Here is a 25,352-nt window from a genome sequence, read left to right on the forward strand (position 1 = left end):
ATCCATCAAAAGAAGAAATCTCAAAAGAATCCACATGGATATGAAGTTTCTTTAAGAAGTCCATTATTCTCTGTGGCTTACTTTCCTTGGTTTGCTTTTATACTTATGCAAAACGAACGAATAAAAAGATATTGAAAATTTGGATTCGCAGATTTATAATATTTGAACCACCGCATTGGAACCCTAGTGGCTCATGGGTCACTTCCACAGGCAGGGACAGAAGGAAAGGAGGGCATGTGCCCCCACACGAAACTAAAATAATTTTGTTATATTTTCGTATATTTAGCATAATTATAAAATTAAATATGCTACTACACATAGACAGTTACATACATCTCGAAAATATACATATGTAATTAGTTTTATGTTTCAATTTCGTGATATGAGGTATTTATACTTGTTGATTTTCGAACTATTTGTCTATTTAGATCGATTCTTTTTTAATTGTACGTATTTTTAATCGTCTAAGAGCAATATTTTAAAATAATATCATTAATAAAATGTATATCGATCATTCTAAAACTTGTCAATGTTCATGTAACACATACTCTCAAATTTTGTCTAATATTTTGTATCCATTTTTACATAATTTAAGCAAAAGTATGTGTTATATATTTTTGTAGTTTGTAATGCATGCCTTAATTGTATACGAACTTATTTTGATTAACTAAAAAAATAAATTTTCGCCATTATTATTAACAAAGTGTCTCCACTAAACAACATTCCTGAATCCGTCCCTGCCCACAGGGTAGCCCGACTGCGGTTCATGGTGTGGCGGTAGTTGCTATAGCTCTTTGGCCCCTTCCAAAGCCAGCGGCGGGTACGGTGTTTGGAAAGTTGGCATGGCTGGTCGCCCCTTCTCCACCCCTTTTACTTGGCAATATTTTTAAGTAAATATTTGAATTGAATAGAAAGTTTATCTTTTTTTAATAGAAAGTGGACTGTTTTTGTACCCCATTGTTTGTTTACTTGCCCGTGCAGGTAGTGCCGTTTTTTATGATATCTTCACCCGATCAGAATCCGGCAGCTAGGGAGGAGGAGGAGGACGACCGCACGAGGCTTTACAGCGTGACGCAGAAAAAGGTTCTCGACACAGCTACGACGAGTTCCTTATGCTCCGAGATGCTGCGGTTCTTCGCACGGATGGTTAGCAAACTTAGAACTGGAGGACACGAGCATTACACTTCTGAACCCCTTCTCCGGTAAATCCTTCAATTACCCTTGGCTTGGGACCCTGTTATTTGGCCCAAAACGGGAGACCCTAGGCGGTCGCCTAGTGGACTTATGCCCAGGACCGGCCCTGATTGGTTCAGAGGTTTCGAAAATCTGAACGTTCGTTAGGCTGCACCGGCACGATCACCCGTTCTTTTAAAATCTTTAGGCTATTGGGCTTAGGTTGCAGCGGCGACAACCATCAGCAAATCACGGAGAAGGTTGAGATCACAAGTTTGGGTGATGACACAATGTTCTGGAAGCGGGGGGCTGCTGTCCCAAGGGGCAGCAACGTGCTGCTGTGTCCCGTTTGTGGGCCCATCCCGATTTCGCTTCGATGGGTTCCGATCAGGCACTTAATGATATCCAATTAAGTTGATTTTTTGCATAATTTCAACTCGATGAGCTCTACAAAGTGAACGCTTCCGATCATCAGAGCAAGACCGGAGTGGGCCCACAAACGAAGCACAGCAACCCCCGCTTCCCAATGTTCTTGGGTGACAATTACTCTCTCTGCGTGTCGGCTTCACATTTTCTTGGGTGCCAAGCAAATTGCATTTATTATACCGACGATTACGGTGACATATATGCTCTATTACCTTTTTGTGGACCTCAAGACACTGGTATTTACTTCTTAGAGAAGAGAAATTGCATTAACTATACCGACGATTATGGTGGCATATGTGCTCCATTACCTTTGTGTGGACCTCAAGACACGCGGGTATTTATTTCTTAGAGAAGAGAAATTTTGCCCGGCATTACCAATTGAATACAAGAAGACTAAAGAGTTTGCCCGTACCAGTCTCCATGCCTCCTCCAATCTGGATAGTGCCGACGCTGCTGCGACACTCTTTCTGGAAGATGTGCTCTAGAGTCGGTATTGTATTTTGAATGTTCATCTTTTAGTCTATATTGATTAAAAGTATTTATGTTTCTACCGCATTAGTTTCTTAGAGTTGGTTGGTCAAGAAGTATTAGAATAGCTTCCATGTTTTGCTCCCTTTTTCGTACTCTTGGCGTATGAATAAATTTCTAAAGCCAACTATGGTTTTGTTTTGACTATTATTCGTCAAAGTTTGAGAGAAAAGGAGTTGTTCAATTCTATTGAATTTGTAATTATTCTTGTTGCTCGTATTCTGATGCACACAACTCTATGCGTTAGATGCTCGAGTTAAGAGTGTGAAACATGAGTTTAGTTTGTGGCATCTAATAGTTTATTTTGATACATGGGTTTGATTGTCTAATTCTAAACATGTGGGTTAGTTTGTGGCTTCTATTAGTTTATTTTTGTTCGTGTACCAATAATTTACTTGACTCAATTGTTGTTGTGCCATCACATTCACAAAGGATCTCTATCTTAATTCTTAATTTCTCCAATCATGGCATACGTGATCTGTTGCAACACGTCACTATCATACTAATTATTTTAGGCTTCTGATTATGTCACTTCTTTTTTTGTTAACGCCACTCCCCTGCAAATATATTTTTGATCTAAAAATACACTTGCAGAAGAGTGGCGTTAACGAAAAAGAGAGTGACAAAATCATTTCTCTTATTTTAATGCATTGATTGATCAAGAAACCATCCCAAATAATCATCATCATGAGCAGTAGATGAAACCTTAGTTGCACAGACCGGAAGCGGGAGTTGGCGCGTGTGTTTGTGTGTGTAGAGGTGTGGATTGGGGTCTCGGTCTCGACCCAACAGGTCTACCCGATTTCAAATGAGTTTTAATCGAGCCATCTCAAACAAGTTGAATTTTTCGAACATTCTGTAATAAGTAGAACGACTCGAGGAATTAATTTGTTCAAACTTGATTTGAAAGTTTGACTGGCTTTAGAAAAACTCTAACTTGTATTTGTAGTACAACAAAAATGTCTTTAACGATTTTTCAATGAACGAACTCAAATTCAAACCGATTAGTTTATAGGCCGTCGTTGGAATTTTGCACCTGGAACAGTAACTGAATGAACAGATAGTGGTTTGGACTAGAACGACCTTTGACCAACCAAAATGATCCCTTATTTTATTGGGCTTTTCAGGATTTGGCCCCCTCTTAAGGTCCGAAAGAGGGGCGACTTGGGGGCTTTTGTCACTAAGACAACCACCTTCGTAGTGCTCAATTTCACCGAATTGAACAGTTTGAAAAGAACTTTTTTAGGGAAGAATCAAACTCTGAGTTCTTTTAAAATCTAGAGCATTAATTGCCGAAATTAACGGTGAGATTGAGAGTTGCTGAATGCTACTGTCCCCCAAATCGGTCTCGGGGTTTCATATTTTGCTTACAATTCACCAAGCAAAAATAAAAATAGCCAGTCCATTTCAATAAATTGGAGGCTCTAACTCTTACAATTCAATTGCATGCGTGAATGATCACAATTTCATTGAATATTGGAGGCATAATCTAGTACTCTGAATCCAAAAGGTAAAAAAAAGTAGAAACAGGGGACACTAGGAAATTTAAAATAAATAAAAAAAAAAAACCCTTCATGAACTGGTGCTGATTCCCCTCTGAAAATTACTAATAATTTGCTAAAAGAATTCTTCCCTTGGTTAAAAACCCCAAAAAGAAAAAACCGAGAAAGATTCAGGGGCCCACTACATGAACATCAATTCTGATTTTCAAATCAGAATTTATTTTTCTACCAGAAGCATTTCAAGATGTTAATGAGAAAATGGAACAGGTAATTTTCCGGGTGGAGTAATTCCCTCTGAACCAGTCGCTCCAAGTTCAGGTTTCTTGGGAGGAGATCGCTGTAGTACAGTAAGGTCGTAACGGTGGCCGCTGGTTCAGTCACCATACCTGTTATCAGCTTCGCCAGCGACCGAAACATCCATGGCGTTTTCAGAGACTGCAATTCCAAAAACAAAAAATCAAGAAACCGTCTTAACAGTATTTAGTAAATTGAGTGAACAAGTTTCGCGCTACTCCGGACACGTATATGTTTTGGAGCGGTTCGATGTGTGTGGATTTCACGTGCACCGAGGGCCTCTGGAGATATCCGTGTCTGTAGCACTACTCGCGCTAACGACGCAAAGTAAAGGATGAGAGAGAGAGAGAGAGAGAGAGAGGACTTACCATGACTTTGAGATTGACTGGGGAAGATGGGATGGGGAAAATGAAGATGGACATGCTATGAGTCTTGGCATTTTGGAGAGAGAGAGAGAGAGAGAGAGAGAGAAGGAGGAGAGAGAGGGAAGGGGGGTAGTTGTACTTAGTTGGGTTGGTGTGGGAATTCAGAAACTGTCAATCTTCAGCTGATTATCAGACCTACTGTTCTACCCTACCGTGTCCATTTCAAGCTGCCCAAAAAAGGAGCGAGGCCAAGAAAAATACGCAGAGGACTGAGGGGAGATAAACGGAAGGTGGGGGGACCAAACCAAACAATTGGGCCTTCACAACACAGAGAAAACATGTGAGAGAGAGAGAGAGAGAGAGAGAGAGAATTTTTCTTTTCTTCTTGTAAAAAGAGTATATATAACGGGAGTATTATAAGTGATTATGGAAATTGATTGTCTTGATGCTCAAGACATATAACCAAGATAATGCGTACCATAATGAGTAGTAATCCGTTTGACTAGTTTGAGATTTTCATGAGATTGCCGTTTCAATGCCATGAATTAAGGGTTGTGAGTCGGTGAGTGAGCACCAAGGCATCCCGAGTGTGAAGTCTCATGTTTAAACCGATAGAACGATATTGTCCTGTCGTACTAATTTAACTCTACAAACACTATACTAATATCCTGCCGTTTGGCAAAAAAAAAACCAAAACATGAATCAAGGTCTTCACCTTAGTCACATAATCCTTCAAAATGTCTCGCGCCCCCATTCTTAATCCTTGTACTACGCTTGCGCTTTCAATCCTCACTCTCGCAAATTTTATTAGGTTCAAATGTGTTTCAAAGAGGCTTTCATGCTCGCGCATGCAAATTATGTGACTTCGGTCCTCACAATTACACCCACGTAGCAAAATGAAAACATTACACATACAAGTTTTGTTACTTCAGTCTTCAAATGGATAAAGCAAAAAACATCATCTAGATCAGTTTAATTGATTTAAAAAACCAAACAAAAATTTTAAAGTTGTTGATTTGGGTGGCCTTGCCGATATCGGTAATCCAAATTATATTTGGCTGGAAAATAATGGCCACGAAAACTGATATAGCCATTTCTTGTGCATATATATCCTGGAATTTTCCATCAAATCTCATTGTACTGCGTGGGCATAGCATACAGCCCAATGGATCTTGTTTTGTTCACCATTTTGGGGTTAACCCCAAAACCCATCCCATCCTTGGGCTAGCATACGATGTTCTCCAAAGCACCCTTGTGGGCCGAGCTGCACTACAGGATTTCCGAAAATGGAAAACAATTAGGAGTATTATACTTACTGGGTGAAAACAGTTTAGATTACAGGGAAAGGGTCATATGGACGTCGAGTGCTATTGGCCCCGTATCGTGGCACGAGAATCACTCTCTCAACTCATAAAGGGTTTTTTCTTGTCGAAAACATCCAGATAGACAACCACGAGAACTGAAAAATATGCAACGAAAGGAAAACAAAGTAAAAACAGCAAAATCACGAGCCCGCATATCTGCAGGTCCGAAGAGGTGTTGGACACCCGACTCTGCAGGAGGCTGCTCTAAGATATGCCACCCAGTGCAACGCGCCATTAGGTTCAAGGCTCGGATTGTTCTTCAAACTATTCCCAGGTCATTGTTACCAAGCCAAACAGCTCCAATCCAGTTGCACCTAAAAAGAAATGCCAAGTAAATTCATTTCACTGAAACTCGGAGGCATTAAAAGGGATACATCACATTTTCTTCTGCATAAATTTTCTCTGGTGCACAAAAAGATTTCTGCAGGCTGGTCATGGCTATCATTCTTAGATCAAGAAGGATCACTTCCCGTGCCGAAACCACTTGCTATAAAGTTTACGAATCTTCCAAGATCTTCAACTGCATGGGGAGACAGAACATTGAAACTTTATCAATGGTGACTAATTTAGATGAACTGGGATTTTAATTAACAAATTTATAACAAAAACACTGAGCCGCTTAGGCAAAATGAGATGTTGAGGCTGATCAACACATGGGGATCAACTTCATCGATTGACAATTCACAATAAGAAACCAACTGATGAATGATGGACATTCTAAGATATGCCACCCAGTGCAATGTGCCATGATAGACATTCTACACAAATAAATCAGATTATAGGTTCAAATTAATCAAAGAAAATTTAAAACCGTACCTAACTAAATTGCAGTATTCCTAATGCCATAGCTGACTAAACAACTAGTCTTGGGTTTGATTTTTATTCAACTCCCAACTGCTTCTAGATGAGACTTTTCTAAGCAAGTGAGCTACAATTGTCTGAAGGGTCATTTTGATATGGCCCACAATTATACCTTTGCAAAGACCAATAAATATTTCATTTCCACAACCAAACTAGAATAAAAGGAGTCAAAGGACGGATATCAAACAATCCAACAGAACAAATAGAATTACCAACACAAATTACTTGCGGTTTTTGAAAATGTCTACCAGATTCAATCAACCAATAAATGAAACGACTAGTATGATACCATAATTTCATTTTCCGCTGCTAATTTGCGAATTTAAAACTTGTCAACACGTGATTGACTTGAAGAAATTCGAAAAAATAGAGTCAATAGACTAATCATGCGGGAAACTTATCAATGCCTGGGAAGCCGCTCTCAAGACCATGATTTTCACAAGGGATGACTCAGTCTATGAGGTTCCTGTTGATGAGAAGCAGGGAGAGAAATTACAATGGAACAAGACCTCCATTCTCTTAAGAGTCCACGGTCCAATTAGATGGCTAATTAGCAACTTAAACATTCACAAAAGATACAACAATTGTCAACCTGCTTCATAGCTTTCCATTTGCCCAACAATGGCTACCAGAGGGAGAAACCTAGTTAACATTTTCATTGTCTTGTGTTACTTGTTCATTACCCCTTGTTATTCAGAGACAGACACAATTCTCCAAGGCCAAGAAATCAGTGATGGGGAGAGCCTGACTTCAGCAAATGGGGTGTTTAGCTTACAGTTTTTCAAGCCCAGGACTTCAAGGGACCGCTACCTAGGAATAGGCTATGTGAACTCATACCCCTCAGACATCTTGTCCGAGCATCGAGTAGCGTGGCTTGCCAACAGAAACAACCCTATTCCTGACGCCTCTGGAAAACTCCTAATTGACAGTGATGGTAACTTGAAACTTTCATATAGTGGAGATGCCATTGAACTATGCTCTGTTGCAACAAGAGGTAATTTAAGCGCTACGCTATTGGATTCTGGTAATTTTGTTCTAAGGGAATTAAACTCTGACGGGTCTGTAAAGAAGGTTTTTTGGCAAAGCTTCGACTATCCTGCGGACTGTTTGCTGCCCGGAATGAAAATCGGAATTGGCTTCAAAACTGGACATCAACGGGTATTGACTTCACGGGTTAGCTCTGATTTTCCAGCCATTGGGTCATTTACCCTGGGAGTAGACCCCATTGGCAGGAACCAATTGATAGTTTGGAACCGAGGGACGGTTTATTGGAAGAGTGGACCGTGGCACAACGGGGGTTTTGAATTTTTTCCAGCAGCTGAACACTATAAATTTAGTTTTGTCTCGAACAAAGAAGGGATCTTCTTCACATTCAGTGGGGGAGAGAACAAAGCTTTGGCGTCTTATAAACTATTTCAAGATGGTCGAATAATTGAGGGAGATAGATTGGTTTTTGCCGATTGTTCCCGTGGTGGTGAACGTGGTTGTGTGGAAGAAGAATTGCCCGCATGCAAGAGCAACTTTGACAGTGTTGTTGTGCTAGGAAGAGGTTATGTACAGTCAGATGGATATAAATCTAACGAAAGCTACACCATGAGTTTTGTTGATTGTCGGGACAAGTGCATGAGGAGTTGTTCTTGTTTTGCTTTTGCTTCTTTGAACGCAAATGGGACCGGATGTGAAACTTGGGGTCAAGTACCAACAATCACGCAAACCAATAGTTCTCCTTTAAGAGAAATTTATGGTGTTCGTCAACAAAGGAAAGGTTTGATTCATTTGTGCTTTGAAATATAACAATCTATGCTGATAGCAAAGGAAGATGGATCCAAAACTCATACGTTTTCCCAATAATTATGTAAAATTCTTTGACTAAAATAGTCAATCTTGTATCTCATGTGACTAAAGCAATACATAACACCAGTACTTGCATGGTTACACCTATATAAGGGTAACTGTCACATTGGATACATGCTAGCAAGTTTTACGTTTGCATAAACACGTTGATTTATGTCATCCAGGCGTTCAACTTGTGATGAAGGATTACCTAAGATCATTATTTAAGAGTCGTGGAATGAAACATCCATTTAACCCTAAATTTTTGCTGATATTGCAGCAATATCAGCGAAATGGTGGATATGGCTCATCACTGCAATTGGAGGAACTATACCTGTACTACTAGCATGTTGTCTATGTTATTTAAGATGGAGGAAGGTACTAAAAGGTAATTTGCCTCAAGTAAATGGAATCCAAAGTCCAAACTGAGATTTAGAAACCATCTGCTAATCAAATCGTTGTGTGCTGATGTTTCTGTTCAACAGAGAGGAAAGCAAAACGTGAGATATTATCTGAGCTCGGAGTTGGTCCTGTGCCTACCAATTATAGCGACAAGAACAAAGGCCCTGATTTTCAAGTTTTCAGCTTTGAGAGCATAATCACAGCTACAAAGAATTTTTCAGCAGAAGATAAGCTTGGAGAGGGTGGCTTCGGACCCGTTTATAAGGTAAACATTTTCGACATACCGTTATGAAATGACTAACAAAACAACAAATTCTACTTTTATAGTTTCTAGAAGTGGAAGTGAAAGAGGGAAAGTATTTGGGGGGGGGGGGGTGTGGGGGAGGGCGGGGGGGGGGGGCGGGGGGGGGAGGGGGGTGGGAAGGAAGGCATAAGGGGGGAAAGCAACCAAAACAGAAAGCTGGGAAACGATCAGGAACTAAACGGAAAATCTTTCTACAAACCTTTGTTAAACAGAAAAGGACCATATAGTTTGCTCTAAATCTACAAGTTATGCACTTCATTAACTCTTCTTTTAACGTATATAGTTTTCAATTCCTGAAAAGTCTCGTTATGCAAATTTTCAAAATTTCTCAAATCACTGCTTTAGTGCTGTCGGATAGTTCTACACATCTTTAAAAGACAATTGATCTATGCATTATGGACAACTCTCAAGAACAAATCCATTAGGTTTCCTGATTGTTTGTGTTGAGTTTGTTACTAGTATTAGAATTGGAAGCTAGTTTCTTCTATCAAAATGAGTTTCCGAATAAATTACACTAGGTTTCTTCTTCATTTCAGGGTAACCTACCAGATGGACAAGTTATTGCAATCAAGAGACTTTCGAGGAGCTCAGGGCAAGGATTTGTGGAGTTCAAGACTGAGATTATGCTCATTGCCAAACTCCAACACAACAATCTTGTTAGACTTTTGGGATGTTGCATTGAAGCAGCAGAAAAGCTACTTATCTATGAGTACATGCCCAACAAAAGCCTAGATTTCTTCCTATTCAGTAAGGAAATATTCAACACCTCCATTTTTGTGTTCTTTTCCATCAATCTACGTAGTGTCTTTTGGTATACACTATCAGAAGCTGATGGTTTTAATTCTACCAATTGCATTTACAGATCCTTCCAATGAAAACATAATAGATTGGACTAACCGGTTCAACATAATTGAAGGAATTGCTCAAGGACTTCTTTACCTTCACAAATATTCACGATTAAGAATTATTCATAGAGATTTGAAAGCAAGTAATATTTTGCTTGATGATGACATGAATCCAAAAATATCTGACTTCGGCTTGGCTAGAATATTTGGGAGAAACGAATCTGAAGCAAACACAGACAGAGTCGTCGGAACATAGTGAGTAACAAGCATACCCATAGTTCTATATGCTCTCAAGGCTTCAACGACTAACAAACTATGTTAAACTTATGCAGCGGTTACATGTCTCCAGAGTATGCAATGGAAGGAATTTTCTCCATTAAATCTGATGTATTTAGCTTTGGAGTACTGTTGCTTGAAATTGTGAGTGGCAAGAGGAACAGTGGTTCCTATCATAATGAAAACTCACTCAACCTCATAGGACAAGTAAGTTTTCCCAACTAAGTTTAAATTCAGGGTTTTATTATGCTGGTTTATATGCAAAATTGTTTTTTTTTTTTTCAGGCATGGGAATTGTTCACAGAAGGCAGAGGTTTAGAGCTAATGGATCCAGCACTAGGCAATAAATATCAAAGCGATGAAGTGCTGAGTTGCATTCATGTGGGCCTATTATGCGTGCAAGAAAATCCAAATGACAGACCTACCATGTCAGAGGTAGTATCCATGGTTAGGAAAGATACTACATCACTAAGTCGACCCAAAAAGCCAGCCTTTTTCATTGGCAGAATCACGCCAGAGGCAAAAAATAGGGAAAGCATTCAAAAGCATCTTTCCATATGTGATGTATCAATTTCAGATGTGGGACCTAGGTAGAGGTAGGAGTAGCAATAATCAATATTTCTTTGGTTACAATAGCAATAATCGTTTAGCAAGCATGATAGCTAATCCAAGCTCAGATAAAAGACATGAAAGAGATCGAGATATCACTCTGTTGAAAACGACATGAAAGAGATCGAGATATCGATGTGGTTAACAATCACACTTCGGAGTTCCAAAACTTATTTCTACTCCATTTACTAGATACAAATGACCTACTTTAGAGTGGAAAATCAAGAAAAATCATCAGCATCATATGTTTCATCGCATATTGTTTTACTTGAATCATAACGTAGCCTAAACAATTATTGTGGTATGTTCAGTTGGGTGAAAGTAACTTCACCACTTACACTACAATCCTTATTATTCAGGATTTTGTAAAAAGAGATGTACCGTTTTGATGTCTTTAATCTTCCTTTTACTTCGTGAGAAACAGTATAGAGCAGTTCAAACAATTACCCATAACATGAAAGAAATAAGCTGCGAACTCAAACCTATTGAAAAATTAAACAGTCATGCGAAGGTAGACGAGGAAGCAGATAAACCTAAAGTACGTCAGAATCAACATTTCTAGGTTGTGGTACTCATGTTAACGTGAATCTTAGATGCTAAGTTGTAAGTACATTACGGAGAAAAAATTCAAGAGTAATAGAAGAACATAACAAGCAATCGAAACAGTTGCAGAATATATGGAAAAACCTAACTAAGCGCAAACACTGCATTTACGCGATAGCATACAGGGAACATCCCAAAAGGAAAATCGACGGAGAGAGAAGCAGACCTGCTGAGTTGAGGAGAGAGAATGGAGTCGATTGATTGATTGCCATGGTGCTCTTCGTTTTCTGAGATCCCTCGGAATTCTTCTCTGTTTTGGGTGGGAAATGAGAGCGGAAATAGGTATTTTTAAGGCTCTGTTTGGAACGTACGGAAAATGTAAGAAAGGAAAGGAAAAGAAAATGGGAGAGAAATGAGAGAGAAAATTTACTACTTACATAACTTGAAATTGTTATTTTTCTCTCCCTTTCTCTTTCAACCAAACAATATCAGGGATTTTTTTTTAATTTTCCTTTCTTTTATTCATTTAAAACTATGTCGTTTTAATCTCAAGAGAAAGTTAAACAATCTTCAATCTTCATTGTTCAAGGAGCGAAGTGCTGCAAAAAAACTCCTCGTTTTCCGAACTCTAAGAACCCATGGGGATTGTACATACGATTCGGGCTTGAATATGGTATATTTTAAATGATCTAAATCATTCATCTCGTTAATTATGTCAAAATGATTAATTCTATTAAAAAAATTATGTTAATCAGAAACAAAAGCTAACCTCACAAAAATGAATTCGAATGAATGTAACTTTATAACAATTAGTTTAGCCACATTGAATCAAATGCGTTTCGTGCAGCGTATTAAAATTCCAAAAGTATCCTTGTTGATGCCGGAATTTATGACTCGGAAGAAGGGTTTAATAGTACATTCCTTAAATTAATACTACATCTGTCCTAAAATAAATATTTGGTACATGATAACTTAAAAATAATACTACATGTTTTACAAGAAAAAATTCAATATTTTTTTCATAAATTAAAAAAAACTCATGAATATCTACTAAATTATTAAAAAAATGTTTGAATTTTTATTAAAAAATTTATATTATTTTTAAATTTTCGTTTTGCAAATCAAACATTTATTTCAAGATGAATGGAGCAGTGGTACTTGCCCACGATTTCTATGGGCAGCCTTCGGTTCTATAAATAGTTAAAAAGTCTCTCCTTTCGCCACGGTATTCCAAAGCCATCACAATTCGCTGTCGGGTTAGGGCTCCCTGCTTTTCGTTCTTCGCGTACGAATTCGAAACCCTAACCCTAGAACACCAACGATGTCGTCCAAGCAAGGTAATCGAACTTCTCTGGATCGCTATTTTTCTTCAGATTAAAACCCTAGATTTGCTTAGCTTAGTGATTTTTGGGGTCCAATTTTTTCGTACTTTATTGATTGGGTTCTGTGTTTTTTTTGCCTTTATAGGTGGAAAAGCAAAGCCTTTGAAGGCCCCCAAGGCTGATAAGAAGGAATACGACGAGGTATGATTATCACTTTGATTATGCTTATCTACGTGTTTATTTACTTTTCGTACTCATGGCTTGGTTATTCTTGATTAATCTATACGGGAAAAAGGGGGAATTTTCATATGGTAGGTTTTGGAAATTGGTTAGGTTTCATGGATTGATGGGAAAAGACAGTTATTCACTGTACATCTGCCGATGTGCGTGCTGTTGGTGACTGGTTGAATCCGTGATCACCAATTCGTTGGTCAATACTTTACCATAAACGTGTTCTTCTTGGATCACGATTGATCCAAAGTTTGGTGGAGTCGTAGCTTTTTGTGTTTCCTATTATTTTCTCTTTGTAACGAACTGGTGCTCTCCATGTTTGTCTTTTGTTGGTCTAGGACTCTAGGTATCTCGAAGCAATCGGATATGTCAGTATCAGTGTAATTGCCGTGGAATTTTGTTCTCAATTTGAACTTTTTGACAAGCATATGTTTATATTCTTATACTGCGACCTTGCATAACTTTGTTGTATTTTAGGTTGAAACTCAAATATCATTGGTTCCTACTCCTTTGCAAATTGTATTTTAGGCACAAGTGTTAAACGTAGACAGATGACTTATTAGATTCTTAGTATTCAGTTTCCGCTGCCGCTAATCTTGGATTTAGTATTTGTGTTTTCAATCCAATATTTATTTGATTTTTTGGTATATTTATATTCTTGGAATATGTTGGACGTACTGATTGGTTCTTCCAAGACGTTGGTTTTCCCAAATAAGCAAGTATGTGAGACTTGCTGGTTCCCATGTGTTTTCCGAGTCTGACTTTTATTTAGAGATTGTTAATTTGTTGGTTCATGGAGTGGGAAATCCACATGTTCTTTGATTGTGGGGAAAGCTTTATGAAAATATAAATGCATTATCACAGCCTAATCTTTTACTGTGTTTTAGTGTTGTAAGATTTGAAAGGTTTGTACTGTACTCCTGTTCTGTGCAGCATGATTTGGCTAACCTTCAAAAGAAGAAGGATGAGGAAAAGGTGAGATTTAGTGTATCTACATGATATTGTGCTCCTTTAGAATGTTTTTGACAAGTCAAATATATTTAATTGATTGTTGTTAATATTGGCAGGCTCTCAAGGAGCTTAAAGCCAAGGCTCAACAGAAGGGGTCATTTGGAGGTTCCGGGCTCAAGAAAAGTGGGAAGAAATGAGGGATTCACACTCTAATGCAAACCTCTAAATTATTGTGCTATGACTACAAAATGCCCTTCTCATGTCTTTGGGTACATTTGATTGCTCTACTATGTGCTCTGCTAAGTAGTTTGACTGTTCCCATGCTTTTTCCCTAAGATTATGTTGAAGATCGGTTGTTTGTTCTGTGTAATATGTACGAATCTCTACTGTGTCCGTGATTGGATTGCTTGGAAATACTAGCCCAACTGTGTTAGATCTTTTTCCATTTGATGATTTGTCTGGTGGTGTATGCTGATCTATCAAATTTATTATTTGGGCGTTGCCCAATGCTGTAAATTCTCATTGTCAGGTGTTAGAAGGAACGGCTGAAACTTTTGCAATGAGTACAAAAGATTGTTTCAAAAAGTAAAAAGGTGCAGCCAACGTGAGACTGTTTGTTTACCCGTTTTTGTCATGATCGGATTTGGATGGACCATGATTATCGCCATATATGCATGATGATGTTCACACACTCGTTTGCTACATGGTGTTCCTGTAATGTCAATTTTTTTTGTTCTTGTTTGTGGCTTTTACCATTTATCAATGGCTAACTTGACCTGTAGTAGTATCCAGTTCTCTTCTTAAGTTTTTGTCTTAAGAATGCTTCCCGAAAAGAGTAACATCGTTTCTTGCCCAGTCGCGTGCACCTTCTGTTATGGAAATGGGGGAATCGTGGATGAACGAGCTTTTTAAGCCCTTATCTTACTTAACCTTCGAGAAAATGTTTTTCCCGTTGACAAGTACCTTCTTCCCAAATTCACAATGCCGAATCCTCTTTCTTGCTACCCATGAAGGAATTCTGTATCTGCTTTTCATTTCTCAGTTTCTTTAGGTTGTGTTTGGATCAAGGATTTGCATTGAGGAAATCTTCTCAGCTAAACAAACGAAGCAGCTTAGCAAGTAGTAGAAGAAAAGATTATTTCAGTTTATACGAGGTCCTTGCTTAACAACTACAGAACCTCTCAGACGGAGTTGCGCGCACAGCGCACCCAGATTATCATCCTAGATTATCGGAATTTAACTATTTTTATGATGGTTATTTGTATTGATTTTAATTCCTGTCAACTATTTTACTCCATCATTTGGTTGAATAAATTCTTTCCTTTTCTGAAAAAAAAAAAAAAAGAACTTTAGTTGTCAGTTTAGCTAGTACTCCCATAATAAGCAGATCCAAGTAGGACCTCCATCCAAGTTTGAACTCCAGTTGAAGATCATTGAAGTCTTCAATAAGATTAGAAGATCCAACTAGGACCTCCATGGCGGTTCAAAAAAAAAAAAAAAACACTAGGACCTCCATGCGGATAAAAAAAAAAACTAGGACACATTGCTACGGACACGACACACATATGCCTGAAGAATAGAGGGATGGTGCTGTGCAATGGCATGCGCAGCACCTTGCTGCGCACCTTCGAGCCTTTGGATCGTGCATCTGACGGCTCGGATCTCATTTCGGCAATAAATGGCTCTTGATCGTTGGTTGCTAAGATGAGATCCCAGCTGTCGGATGCATGATCCAACAGCTCGAAGGTATGCACCTCACTGCACAGCACCAACCCGAAGTCCATGCCTGAATCCGTTTGATGCGGGTAGTAGAACAATATAAATTGGACAATTCGAGCAGACAGGTGCGGAACCTTCAAAGGAGGGCCCGGTGACACGGGCCACCCTCGAGTCCCAACATCCCATTAACATTCACTTCCAAGTTCAAATTCTGGTTCCGCCACGACCTTCGAATGCAGTATTCGAATCTGTGTATTGACATATGTGGCCGTAACATTGCTAGGAAAAGGGAAATCAAAGATTAAATAATTCTTTAGTCCCTGAAAATGAAATAAATGATTGAAGTTCATTTTGATGTGTAGAACCCGAACACTTTAGTGAATTGGAACCATTAATTTCTTGTATAAATTGGAAAATAACAATAAGTACAGTATAGATGGTTAACAGACTTTGAAAACCGATAGTTGCTTAGTACGGCGACGAGGCATGCATGCAGAACAGAATATTTGTCGTAGACAGTCCAGTTAGAAAATTCCCTAGCCTGGGCAAATTAGTCAGGATGGCGGAAATCTTTTATTCACCATGAATGATAAAGAGGCCGGTTGGGCTTAACACCCAACACTTTAAAGTTTCAGGCTGCAAATATTTTAGGTGCTATTTATTTTTATGGGGTCAATTTATACAGAGTATTAATTGTCCCGACGTTAAGCATCATGCACTACAATATAGTGAAATTGATACCCTAAGGCCCCATTCCGCAACGCGAAATAAGAACTTATTTTTTAAGAAGACAATTTCAAGTCCAAAAATGATAAGTTTATTGAAATCTAAAAATATGCAATCTGGATCTTGTTTAATTGAGATCTTTAATACGGTGTAAAAAAAATAAAAAAATAAATTTTCATTTGCATTTTTTTTTTTTAGTTTGAAAATGTGAAATAAGTATTTATTTTTTAAGAAGATGTTCTGGAACGGACTCTAAAGATTAAATGAGGTGTACGTAAACTAACGCGGATACGTTGTCCCAAAATAAAGGGAGTGAGGTATACGGGAAGAATGCGGTTGAGAGGGTCCTCAGCAGTGGGAAGATTCCGTGGAGATGACTGAGGCCCCGTTTCAGAACTTGAATAAGTTCTTATTTTTTGTTCAATAATAAGGCTTGTTCTACAAAATAAGAAGTAAGTACTTATTTTTTGATTAAGGCAACTTTAAGCTCAAAAATCATGTGTTTACGCAAATAATTTTCCTATCAATATGGATCTTATTTGATAGATCTCATTGAGATTTTTAATACGGTGCAAAAAAAATTGAAAAATTATTTTTCATTTACGTTATTTTTGAGTTTGAAAATGTGAAATAAGCTGCTTATTTGAGTTTTCTGGAACAACCCTTCTTATTTTTCTTTGAGAAGTTTCAAAATTTTTAAGAAGGTTTCTGGAACGGAGCCTGAGCCAAAAAAAAAAGATTCCGTGGAGATGAGAAATTATATTATTATCCAGAAAAAGAAAGAATAAAGTAAAATTTGGACGGCTTTAAGGCTATGTTCGTTTTAAAATTTTTGATCCAAAATTCAAAATCCTAAGTATTCGAGACCCCAACATTTTTTTTCTGTTAAAAAAAACAGGGGAAGAAAGTTTGTCCGAATGGAATATTCTACAGAACTATCTTCTCCCCCCACGAAGCTTCTGGATCTCACCCACCACCACCGTCCTCATCCCCCCATCTTCCCTCCATCTCCTCCTTCCCCATTATATAATCCTCAGTAAAATCCATAAACAAATCCAAGCATTTTCATAAAACAAACCCATACCATCACAGAATTTGACTCCCTCTCCTTCCAAGCATTTCCACGAACACCTCGCTTGCAATGGCAGACGACGGCGCCGTCACAGTCTACAACGGCAGCATCACCACCACTGACGCCATGACACAAAACCCATTCTCGATCAAAGTCGGCCTGGCCCAAATGCTCAGAAACGGAGCCATCATCGAAGTCACCAATCCAGACCAAGCCAAGATCGCCGAATCCGCCGGGGCTTCTTGCATCGTCGTCTCGGATCCATTCCAACCCGGTAGAATTTCCCGCATGCCCGACCCGTCTCTCGTCAAGGAGATCAAGAACACGGTCTCGATACCCATCATGGCCAAATCCAGAGTCGGGCATTTCGTGGAATCCCAAATACTTGAATCCGTTGGCGTCGATTATATCGATGAGAGCGAGGTTCTTTCGGTGGCCGACGAGGAGAATTTCGTCAACAAGCACAATTTCAGGTACGGGCGGACCGAGGACAGATGAGCTCCGGTGATCGTCCTACTCAAGTTTTATATTTTTACAAAGAATTATAGTAATATTTTTCTCAATGGGCGTCAAAATAGAAAATTATATAGGTTTGCCAAACCCTGACCGCCTGAAGTTTCTTGAAAAAATCAAACACTAGCCCAACTCGCCCATCCAAGTTTTTCTTGAAAAATTAAACCCAATCTTCAAAAAAATTAGAGTAGTTTATTATGTGACCAAAACAAGTTAATGCTCGCCCACTTTAACGCTGAAATTCTTCGTCGGATTTGATTTCAGGGTTCCGTTTGTGTGTGGGTGTAAAGATCTAGGAGAGGCCATGAGGAGAATTCGAGAAGGTGCTGCAATGATAAGATCTCAGGGGGATTTAACTGGTTCCGGAAACATTGTAGAAACCATCCGTAGCGTGAGGAAAGTGATGGGTGATATTCGGGTTCTAACAAATCTGGACGAAGACGAAGTTTTCGCCTTTTCGAAGAAGATATCGGCGCCTTACGACATTGTGGCCCAGACCAAGCAAATGGGCAGGCTTCCCGTCGTGCATTTCGCGGCAGGAGGGATTGCGACGCCAGCGGACGCGGCTTTGATGATGCAACTGGGTTGTGATGGGGTTTTCATTGGACAAGAGGTTTTTCGATGCTCGGATCCGTATAAGCGGGCTCGGGCAATTGTGGAGGCAGTGAGGAACTATAATGATCCCCATGTTCTGGCAGAGACGAGCTGTGGGTTGGAAGAGGACATGGCCGGACTCAATCTCGATAGCGTCGAACAGCTTGGCACCTTAGGCACCTATTGAGTTAAACTTGTTGAAGTTGTTAGGATTAGTTATCTAGGATTATAGGAAGGTTGATTCCATATTTGGTGGAAGAATATATTAGATAGGATGGTGGTGTTGTAACAATAATGTGTCTGATGTAGCTGTATTTGTCTTTCCTTTGATCAATGTTTTGTCTGAGATACCGGAAACAGCTGGAATAAATTGGTTCATGGAGTTGTCAATTGGTGTAGATAAATGTTCCCGTATGGACTATGGTTTGCCTTGGTACATGTTTGTTGAGAGAAAGTAAACTGGAATCAATTGGTTTATCAAGTCATCATGCATATATTTTAGTGCTTCTGTTTGATCATTAGGACCTGTTTTGTTAAGATTCTTATTTTTAAGTAATATTTTTCAATTTTACAAGACAGATTATTCTCTCACAATACATTGTGTGATTGGTATTTAATGTTTATGAAGATGGAGTACCATGAAATCATTGAATTCCACGACAAGAAATCTATTTCTGCCATTTGGCTAAAAACTCGTCAAGAACTCTCAATGTCGCTGCATTTCGAACATCGAATAAAGAACATCGAACTTGTAAATTCAATTCAGCTCCATAAGTGACCACATCTTTGTGGACTTGATTTGAAATTCCGATAATGAGCACATGCCCGTAAGACCTTAGGAAGCACATACTCCTAAGGAATTGCACCATTCACTTTCATCTCTCAACAAAAACCCAAGACCTTAGGAAGCACATACTCCTAAGGAATTGCACCATTCACTTTCATCTCTCAACAAAAACCCAATGCACTCGTCCTGACATTCCACGCCGCGAAGAAATCGAAAGGATTGCAGTCCAGGCAAACACATTTGGTTGCGGCATTTTGTCGAACAGAACGTGGTCTGATTCCCCCACAATCCACGTACATTTGAACTAATTTTGTGGTCATGAAAGGGTCTTGCTCTAGCCCATGGAGAACGAGCCGTTGATGGGTTTTTCGTCCTTGGTCTAGTGCTTTTGATTTGCTGCAAAGTTGAAGTAACTGGTCGAGTCGAGTTGTAATAGGGATGGGTATTTCGAACTAGATGTGAAGGAATTATGCTACAAAAGGTATATAGAACTTGAATGAGGGAAATAGTTTGAATGAGGAATTATGGTGTTCTGCTGAGTGATCAGATCAGATGATCGAGAATCGAGTTGGGTTTCTCCATAAGTTTCGCTGGAGCCCTGTGTTTCTGTATGAGAACCAGAAACGGGAAATTTAACTTGTGGCAGTATTGATAGGAAAGCGTGAACTGCAAACTCGCTTCTTGGTAACGCTGGCCGCGCACTTTTACTCCTGGACGCACATATTTGCTGTTGGACGCGTAAATTTGCTTATGGCCGCGAACAATTGTAAGCGCGAAATGAAAACACGCTTTTTATTGAAACTCTGACCGCCCTCTTTTGCTCCTAATTAGTAGCACGTTTTTGTCCAGAAACTCGTGAGAAACAAAAACGCCTACCACTCTTGCCAAGAAGCGTGCCCCGGCCCCGATTTCCTTCTCCCGCTTTCATCCTTACTCTATTAAAAAAAAAAAGTGTTTTCTAAAAAGCCGGATTAATATTTTCCCCTCATTCAAAATTTTCTTCCTTTTATTAGCTTTGAGTCTATTTTTCGTCGATTATCGGTGCGTTTCTATGAGAGAAATTTAAAAAGTAAAAAATAATGAATCAAATATATTTTTTAAATTAAGACAAAAATAATCCAAAAGACCTTCCCATTTTGAATAATTTTTTTTGAATAAAGACAAAAATAATACAAAAAATCTGTCTGTTTTGAATTGATTCTGAAGTGAATTTTTTAAATCTTTTGATCATAATTTTTTATTTTATAGATTCATCTCATCGAGACGAACCAATAATCACAAAATTACCAAATGTGAAAAAAAAAATTGAACAGAGAAATAAAAATCTGCATTTATTTTTTTGGCCAAATCGGCCCTGAGTTTATGTTACCATAAATAAGTAGGGCTTAATAATCCACTTGACTTATTTTTCTTTCTTTATTCATTTTTTTCCCATTTGGTAGTTTTATATCAAATTTGTATGAATTATTGGTTGACAAGAGGAATAGAAAATAAGCTAAAAACACAAATCTCTCTAGTCGGGACGAATTGACAATTAAAAAAAATTGTCGCGAAGCTAAAAAATGAAAACAATATAGAAGAAAAAAAGAGAGAAGCCAAGTAGGTTATTTAAGACAAACCAAGCATTTGTTTGTTTGATTGGTGGTGAGCATGAGTACCATGCCCGTCGTTTAAGATTGAAACAAGCCTTTTAAAAGGAGTACATCATCAATGCGCATTAAAATTTTGAAAACTGTGAACACAAGTTACTTTCATACATGGCCGTGCCTAAAGGCCCTTCGCAACATAATCTTCAAGAAACCACAACCAACGACCTTGTATTACCCCAACAATATCTATCAACAAAAGTAAGCATATTTAAATAAGTTTCACATATGATTCATCCAATTCATTGATCCAACTAGAAAAAATATATTCTCTTTTTCTTCCGGTGTTTCATCCACCATCGAACTGCAATCAGTAGCAACTGTGATATGACGAAAATGGCGATCAAAACACCATATCATCGCACCCAAGCAAGCCAGACATTCGGCGTGAACGGCAGAAGAAGCGAGGGTACTTCTGTCTTGTTGCTCCACTAATTCCCCCTGCTCCTCCATTAGCACTCATCCAATACCAGAATGATCGTAATTTGGAATCGCCTGGCAACTACTTTGACGTTAAAATCATGACATAATCATCCGGTTAAGATCAATCTAAACCATTGTATAGTGTAGACAATTCAACATGTCATGGTATCCTTTATATTCCAAGCTCACAACACCTCTGTGACACCTTCCATGGACCATGGTTATCTGACCGAAATCCATTTGGTTTGGTAAAGAAAAACTGGTCCTCTCTATATTCGTATGCGTAGACGCGGCATGTTGCCCATTGTGAAATTTTCGGATTCCATGAGTTGCATACCGCCTACCTGTGCTCAAGGAATCATCCATCTCATGAAACAGAGCAAGACGAGTCCACCAAGGTCAAAGACCCCTCGAATAAAGCTCGATTCCATTGCATCCAAATTACCCACATCACTGACTGTAATTATGACATCATCATCCTTGCTGCCATCATCCATTCTAGAAACCAATCCAAAAGTAAACAATGCCGAGAAGAGAAGGAGGAGGAATCCACTTGGGTTTGCTGCCAAATCCTGGTTGAAAATTCACACCCAAAGCACACGTGTTCCATGGTTTCCTCCTCTTGTTTACATCGTGGACAAATCACATCCACTTGAATCCGTCTTCGATGAAGAGTGGTCATGACAGGAAGAAACCTGTGAATCAATTTCAAAACGAAAAAAACAAATATTTTGCCGCAATGTTTAAACCCCATAATTTGTTTGCTGGAAGAAGTCCTCGTCACCAAGGCCATGAGATTTAGCCACCTTTGTATAGTTTGTTCGCTGCGGCTGCATTTGGTGTAGGTGGGGAAACAGATTTGGCTAATCCCAGAGCAAGCCACAAGTCCTGCCACAAACAAATTCGTACTACAATGACACCATCGAATTATACAATCTACGATACCAACAATCTTGGTGCGCTAATGGGCCCTGTGAGACTACCTAGGAATCAACGCAAAAATGGTAAATATCTTACATCCCAGTTTACAAAGACAAAATGGCTAATCCAATATGCTCAATTACAGAAAGGAAATTTATGTCTCGATCTTAAGAATACCTCTACTAGAACGCTCGGGTCAAGTCCTATTTTCTCACTCGTAAGCAATCCTTCAGATAAAGATGCCACCATATTGCAAATTGTTGAAAGACATTTTAAAATATTTAGTCACATAATGCAAGCACCGCAACCCACCCACCCACCCACACACACACACACACACAGAAGAACCTTCCCATGATCATGTTCACAACAAGTTTCATTACAGCTCCATTCCCCACGTCTCCAAAGAAAACCTCGACTGGAGTGATACAAAGGGGATGCTATAAGAGGAGATCATTAAATAACATAGAGAAAGAAGACAAACAAAAGCACCATCTATCTAGCTGCCTGTGGTATCTCCTGTTCCTCCAAAGTTCGAGAGTCTCAGATTATACATAGGTGGGCCGTATGGATACATGGAGCAACTAACCCAGGTTAAAATGTATGATCTGTGAGATGAACTGAGGGGAAGGAGATGGCAAAACACAACATACACGAAAACAATGTACCTTCCCCGAAATATTTAAAAGTGGAGCCACTGTATCAAACAGAAAATGCCTAACAACCGTGTAAAGGACATAACTACTTGTGCAAAAGACTGGAGCGAACTAAGAAAACAGTACTGAAATTCAAGCCAAAGAAAGAGGCTTCAAATGGATCATTTTGAGCCAACGAAAAAGGAGACAAGCCTTAGTTGTGTAAATCTGACCAACAGTTTCAAGAATAGAGTATTGAGAACAAGAATACAGGACCAACATCCCAGGAGCCTATATCTTTTTCTCCTGTGCTATTAACCACAACAAGGAAGTCAATGGTGTAACTCTTGCAAAATTAAGTCAGCGCTAGACAAAATTTTGCCTTATATGCAAGCGCATTAAGATTAGTTGGCTGGAGCAGTAAAAGAGTTTCTCCTTTCAAGCGTAGACTAACCAAAATAAAAGGAACACAAATAAGATGTAATCAGTGCCCAAATTTATCAAGATACTCAAATCCTAAACAAACCGTACTGAATGTGAGAGGGTTAGCTATAAGCCTACAAGCCAATATGTTCCTTATATAGCCAAAATCCTTAACTGCCGCCTATTTCAAATCACGCCTGGCAAAATTGTTATTCCAAATCCATGATATTAAAAGCTAACGAACTCAGTCTCGAAATCCAAGTTATCAAATCCAAATTTGAGATACTCTCATTGAATTATAGATTATATGTTAAATCTCTTGGTCTGGAATCTACATCCATCCAGAAGGATCCTTATTTTCCTATCTTCCATTGATTGAACAAACCAACACACCTTTCAAGACCATCGGTGAACCCACAATTCCAAGACCTAAAAAGCCAACACGAGCTGGCAATGACAAACTACATTTTGGATGCAAGGGGTAAAAAATACTAGTTGAATAGAAAATGAATACCCAATAAAAAAGGTAGAGTTGAATTGCTTGGAAATTGAAATGCTCTATTGATATTCCAACAACATGACCCAACTGGGAAATTCCCCAAAACTAAAACCTGAAACACTCAATTAAGAACAATATTCAGAGAGAGAGAGAGAGAGAGAGATTTGCGTTTGGCCGCGTGAAGTGATTGGATATACAGTGGAGAAGCTTGAACAATTTGCAATGGATTTCGTTGGGGAAATGCTTGGAAATGGAGAATTAAGAATCCAGAGTAGAAGATGATAGGCGGTGAGTGCCGTGGATTTCCCCTTCGCCGGCAAGGTGCAGTGTGTGGTGATGAAAAGCCTTTGATTTGAAAGGCGAAAGAATAACACATCATTGGAAGTTAATCAAACAACAGGCGACATGAAAGCGAGAACCTGACAATGTACTTAATCAGCGTTCATAAAGCTTTTTTACACAGCACAGCCCAATGAAGTCAGGAAAAAAGCAATTAAACACCTGCAACCTACGAATTGCCAACAAACAATGCAAGATTTTTCCGTAGCTAACAACTACTTTTGGTCATATTTCTCTTATCCATCGATCACCACCAGATACAACAGCGATGGTTATAACCCAGTATCATATGCAACAACAAGAATATTAGATTCCCCTATCCTATCATGCACTTGTGTTTTATATTCCAGGTTATATGCAAATGCAACAAGAAGAATATTAGCTAGCAAAAAGAATTACCTTCCTGAGGTGAATGGCAATATCTGCTTGTGAATCTTCAATGGACTGACTGCCACACTCAGTGCACCGGACATTGTGACTGATGTTTCTGGCCTGGCGTCTACCACCTGCGCATTCCTTACCGCATCCTCTGCACCCTCCATCCCACAACAATTCTCTAACTTTAGCAGCTACAGAAGTTAAACAAAACACCCAATAGCTGTGGCAATCGAAACAACGTAAGAGTAACTCCCAGTTCAAGAATTTTCGACTCTGGTTTTCAGCTGGACATTTCATCAAACAGTTGGCGTTCCTAATTACCATCCCATCTACGTCACGCTCACGCCACCCAGCCGATTACCCATGACTCAATAGCTTCAATATTTCTCAAAAGTTCAGTATTGAAAACTACTTAATGACAATTGACAACTCTAATTTAAAGAAATTAGAAGCCCATGCGTATAACTTCACGAATGTAATGGACATATGGAATTACCTGAGAGAGGAACAGAAATGCTTCAATGGCGGCGAGTTTATATGCCAGACAAAACTAAAGCCTTTGATTAGAAGCTTGTGGTGATGAAAAGCGAGCTTATTCGCCGGCGAGGTGCAGTGTGTGGCGGTGATGATAAAGCCTTTGATTTGAAGGTCGACGAATATGCCGAAGTAAAGCCGCCTTCGGAAAGCGCGAGTTTAGTTAATTCAGACTTCTCACGTTCAACCTGCGAAGTATACTTACCACAGTCATGCTATATTAGCAATCAAATATGAACTTATTTCAGGATTATTTCAAAAATTTAAATCGTTCATATTGTATAATCATCAAGAACACTAACCCTAGTAAAAAT

At 39.0% G+C, this 25,352-nt stretch overlaps 3 protein-coding genes and 2 long non-coding RNA genes across 7 annotated transcripts; 3 read left to right on the top strand and 2 right to left on the bottom strand.

The window, feature by feature from the left end:
• The first annotated feature begins 6,961 nt into the window (after nt 1–6,961).
• Nucleotides 6,962–10,943, top strand: LOC131298791 (G-type lectin S-receptor-like serine/threonine-protein kinase CES101). Its single transcript, XM_058324260.1, has 7 exons — nt 6,962–8,278; nt 8,636–8,734; nt 8,832–9,013; nt 9,589–9,799; nt 9,915–10,152; nt 10,230–10,380; nt 10,459–10,943. Exons 1-7 carry the CDS (start codon nt 7,135–7,137, stop codon nt 10,765–10,767), a joined length of 2,334 nt encoding a protein of 777 aa, XP_058180243.1. The 5' UTR covers nt 6,962–7,134; the 3' UTR covers nt 10,768–10,943.
• Nucleotides 10,944–12,787: 1,844 nt separating this feature from the next.
• LOC131335506 (uncharacterized) lies at nt 12,788–14,089 on the top strand. The gene is made up of 2 exons (XR_009202534.1): nt 12,788–12,848; nt 13,946–14,089. It is a non-coding gene; the product is annotated as an uncharacterized LOC131335506 (long non-coding RNA).
• Nucleotides 14,090–17,156: 3,067 nt separating this feature from the next.
• Nucleotides 17,157–18,843, top strand: LOC131298069 (pyridoxal 5'-phosphate synthase-like subunit PDX1.2). The gene is made up of 2 exons (XM_058323349.1): nt 17,157–17,819; nt 18,124–18,843. Exons 1-2 carry the CDS (start codon nt 17,416–17,418, stop codon nt 18,638–18,640), a joined length of 921 nt encoding a protein of 306 aa, XP_058179332.1. The 5' UTR covers nt 17,157–17,415; the 3' UTR covers nt 18,641–18,843.
• Nucleotides 18,844–19,189: 346 nt separating this feature from the next.
• LOC131298070 (uncharacterized) lies at nt 19,190–19,840 on the bottom strand. The gene is made up of 2 exons (XR_009190452.1): nt 19,354–19,840; nt 19,190–19,287 (listed from the first exon to the last, which is right to left on the bottom strand). It is a non-coding gene; the product is annotated as an uncharacterized LOC131298070 (long non-coding RNA).
• Nucleotides 19,841–20,909: 1,069 nt separating this feature from the next.
• LOC131298139 (uncharacterized) lies at nt 20,910–25,317 on the bottom strand. 3 transcript variants are annotated; one of them, XR_009190459.1, is made up of 4 exons: nt 25,001–25,317; nt 24,526–24,724; nt 22,579–24,132; nt 20,910–22,197 (listed from the first exon to the last, which is right to left on the bottom strand). XR_009190459.1 is itself a non-coding variant. In XM_058323454.1 (2 exons), the coding sequence occupies exons 1-2, from the start codon at nt 24,826–24,828 to the stop codon at nt 22,108–22,110; spliced, it is 393 nt and encodes a 130-aa protein (XP_058179437.1). In that variant the 5' UTR covers nt 24,829–24,935; the 3' UTR covers nt 20,924–22,107. The 3 variants fall into 3 exon arrangements, 1 of the variants encoding a protein (XP_058179437.1); XR_009190458.1 differs by lacking the exon at nt 22,579–24,132 and having other exon boundaries at nt 20,927–22,197; XM_058323454.1 differs by lacking the exons at nt 22,579–24,132; nt 25,001–25,317 and having other exon boundaries at nt 20,924–22,197; nt 24,526–24,935.
• Between the last annotated feature and the right edge of the window lie 35 nt (nt 25,318–25,352).

Source organism: Rhododendron vialii, chromosome 8a (assembly GCF_030253575.1).
Source record: "Rhododendron vialii isolate Sample 1 chromosome 8a, ASM3025357v1".
In the NCBI taxonomy this organism is placed as follows: Eukaryota; Viridiplantae; Streptophyta; class Magnoliopsida; order Ericales; family Ericaceae; genus Rhododendron; species Rhododendron vialii.

Bases quoted from the DNA above. Each gene is read 5' to 3' on its own strand.
- LOC131298791 (XM_058324260.1), top strand. From the start codon at position 7,135: ATGGCTACCAGAGGGAGAAACCTAGTTAACATTTTCATTGTCTTGTGT. The intron at 8,279-8,635 runs GTTTGATTCATT...CAGCAATATCAG, and splicing joins TGTTCGTCAACAAAGGAAAG to CGAAATGGTGGATATGGCTC. The intron at 10,153-10,229 runs GTGAGTAACAAG...AAACTTATGCAG, and splicing joins GACAGAGTCGTCGGAACATA to CGGTTACATGTCTCCAGAGT.
- LOC131298069 (XM_058323349.1), top strand. From the start codon at position 17,416: ATGGCAGACGACGGCGCCGTCACAGTCTACAACGGCAGCATCACCACC. The intron at 17,820-18,123 runs GTACGGGCGGAC...ATTTGATTTCAG, and splicing joins GTCAACAAGCACAATTTCAG to GGTTCCGTTTGTGTGTGGGT.
- LOC131298139 (XM_058323454.1), bottom strand. From the start codon at position 24,828: ATGGTAATTAGGAACGCCAACTGTTTGATGAAATGTCCAGCTGAAAAC. The intron at 22,198-24,525 runs GTAATTCTTTTT...TGTTTGTGGCAG, and splicing joins TTGCCATTCACCTCAGGAAG to GACTTGTGGCTTGCTCTGGG.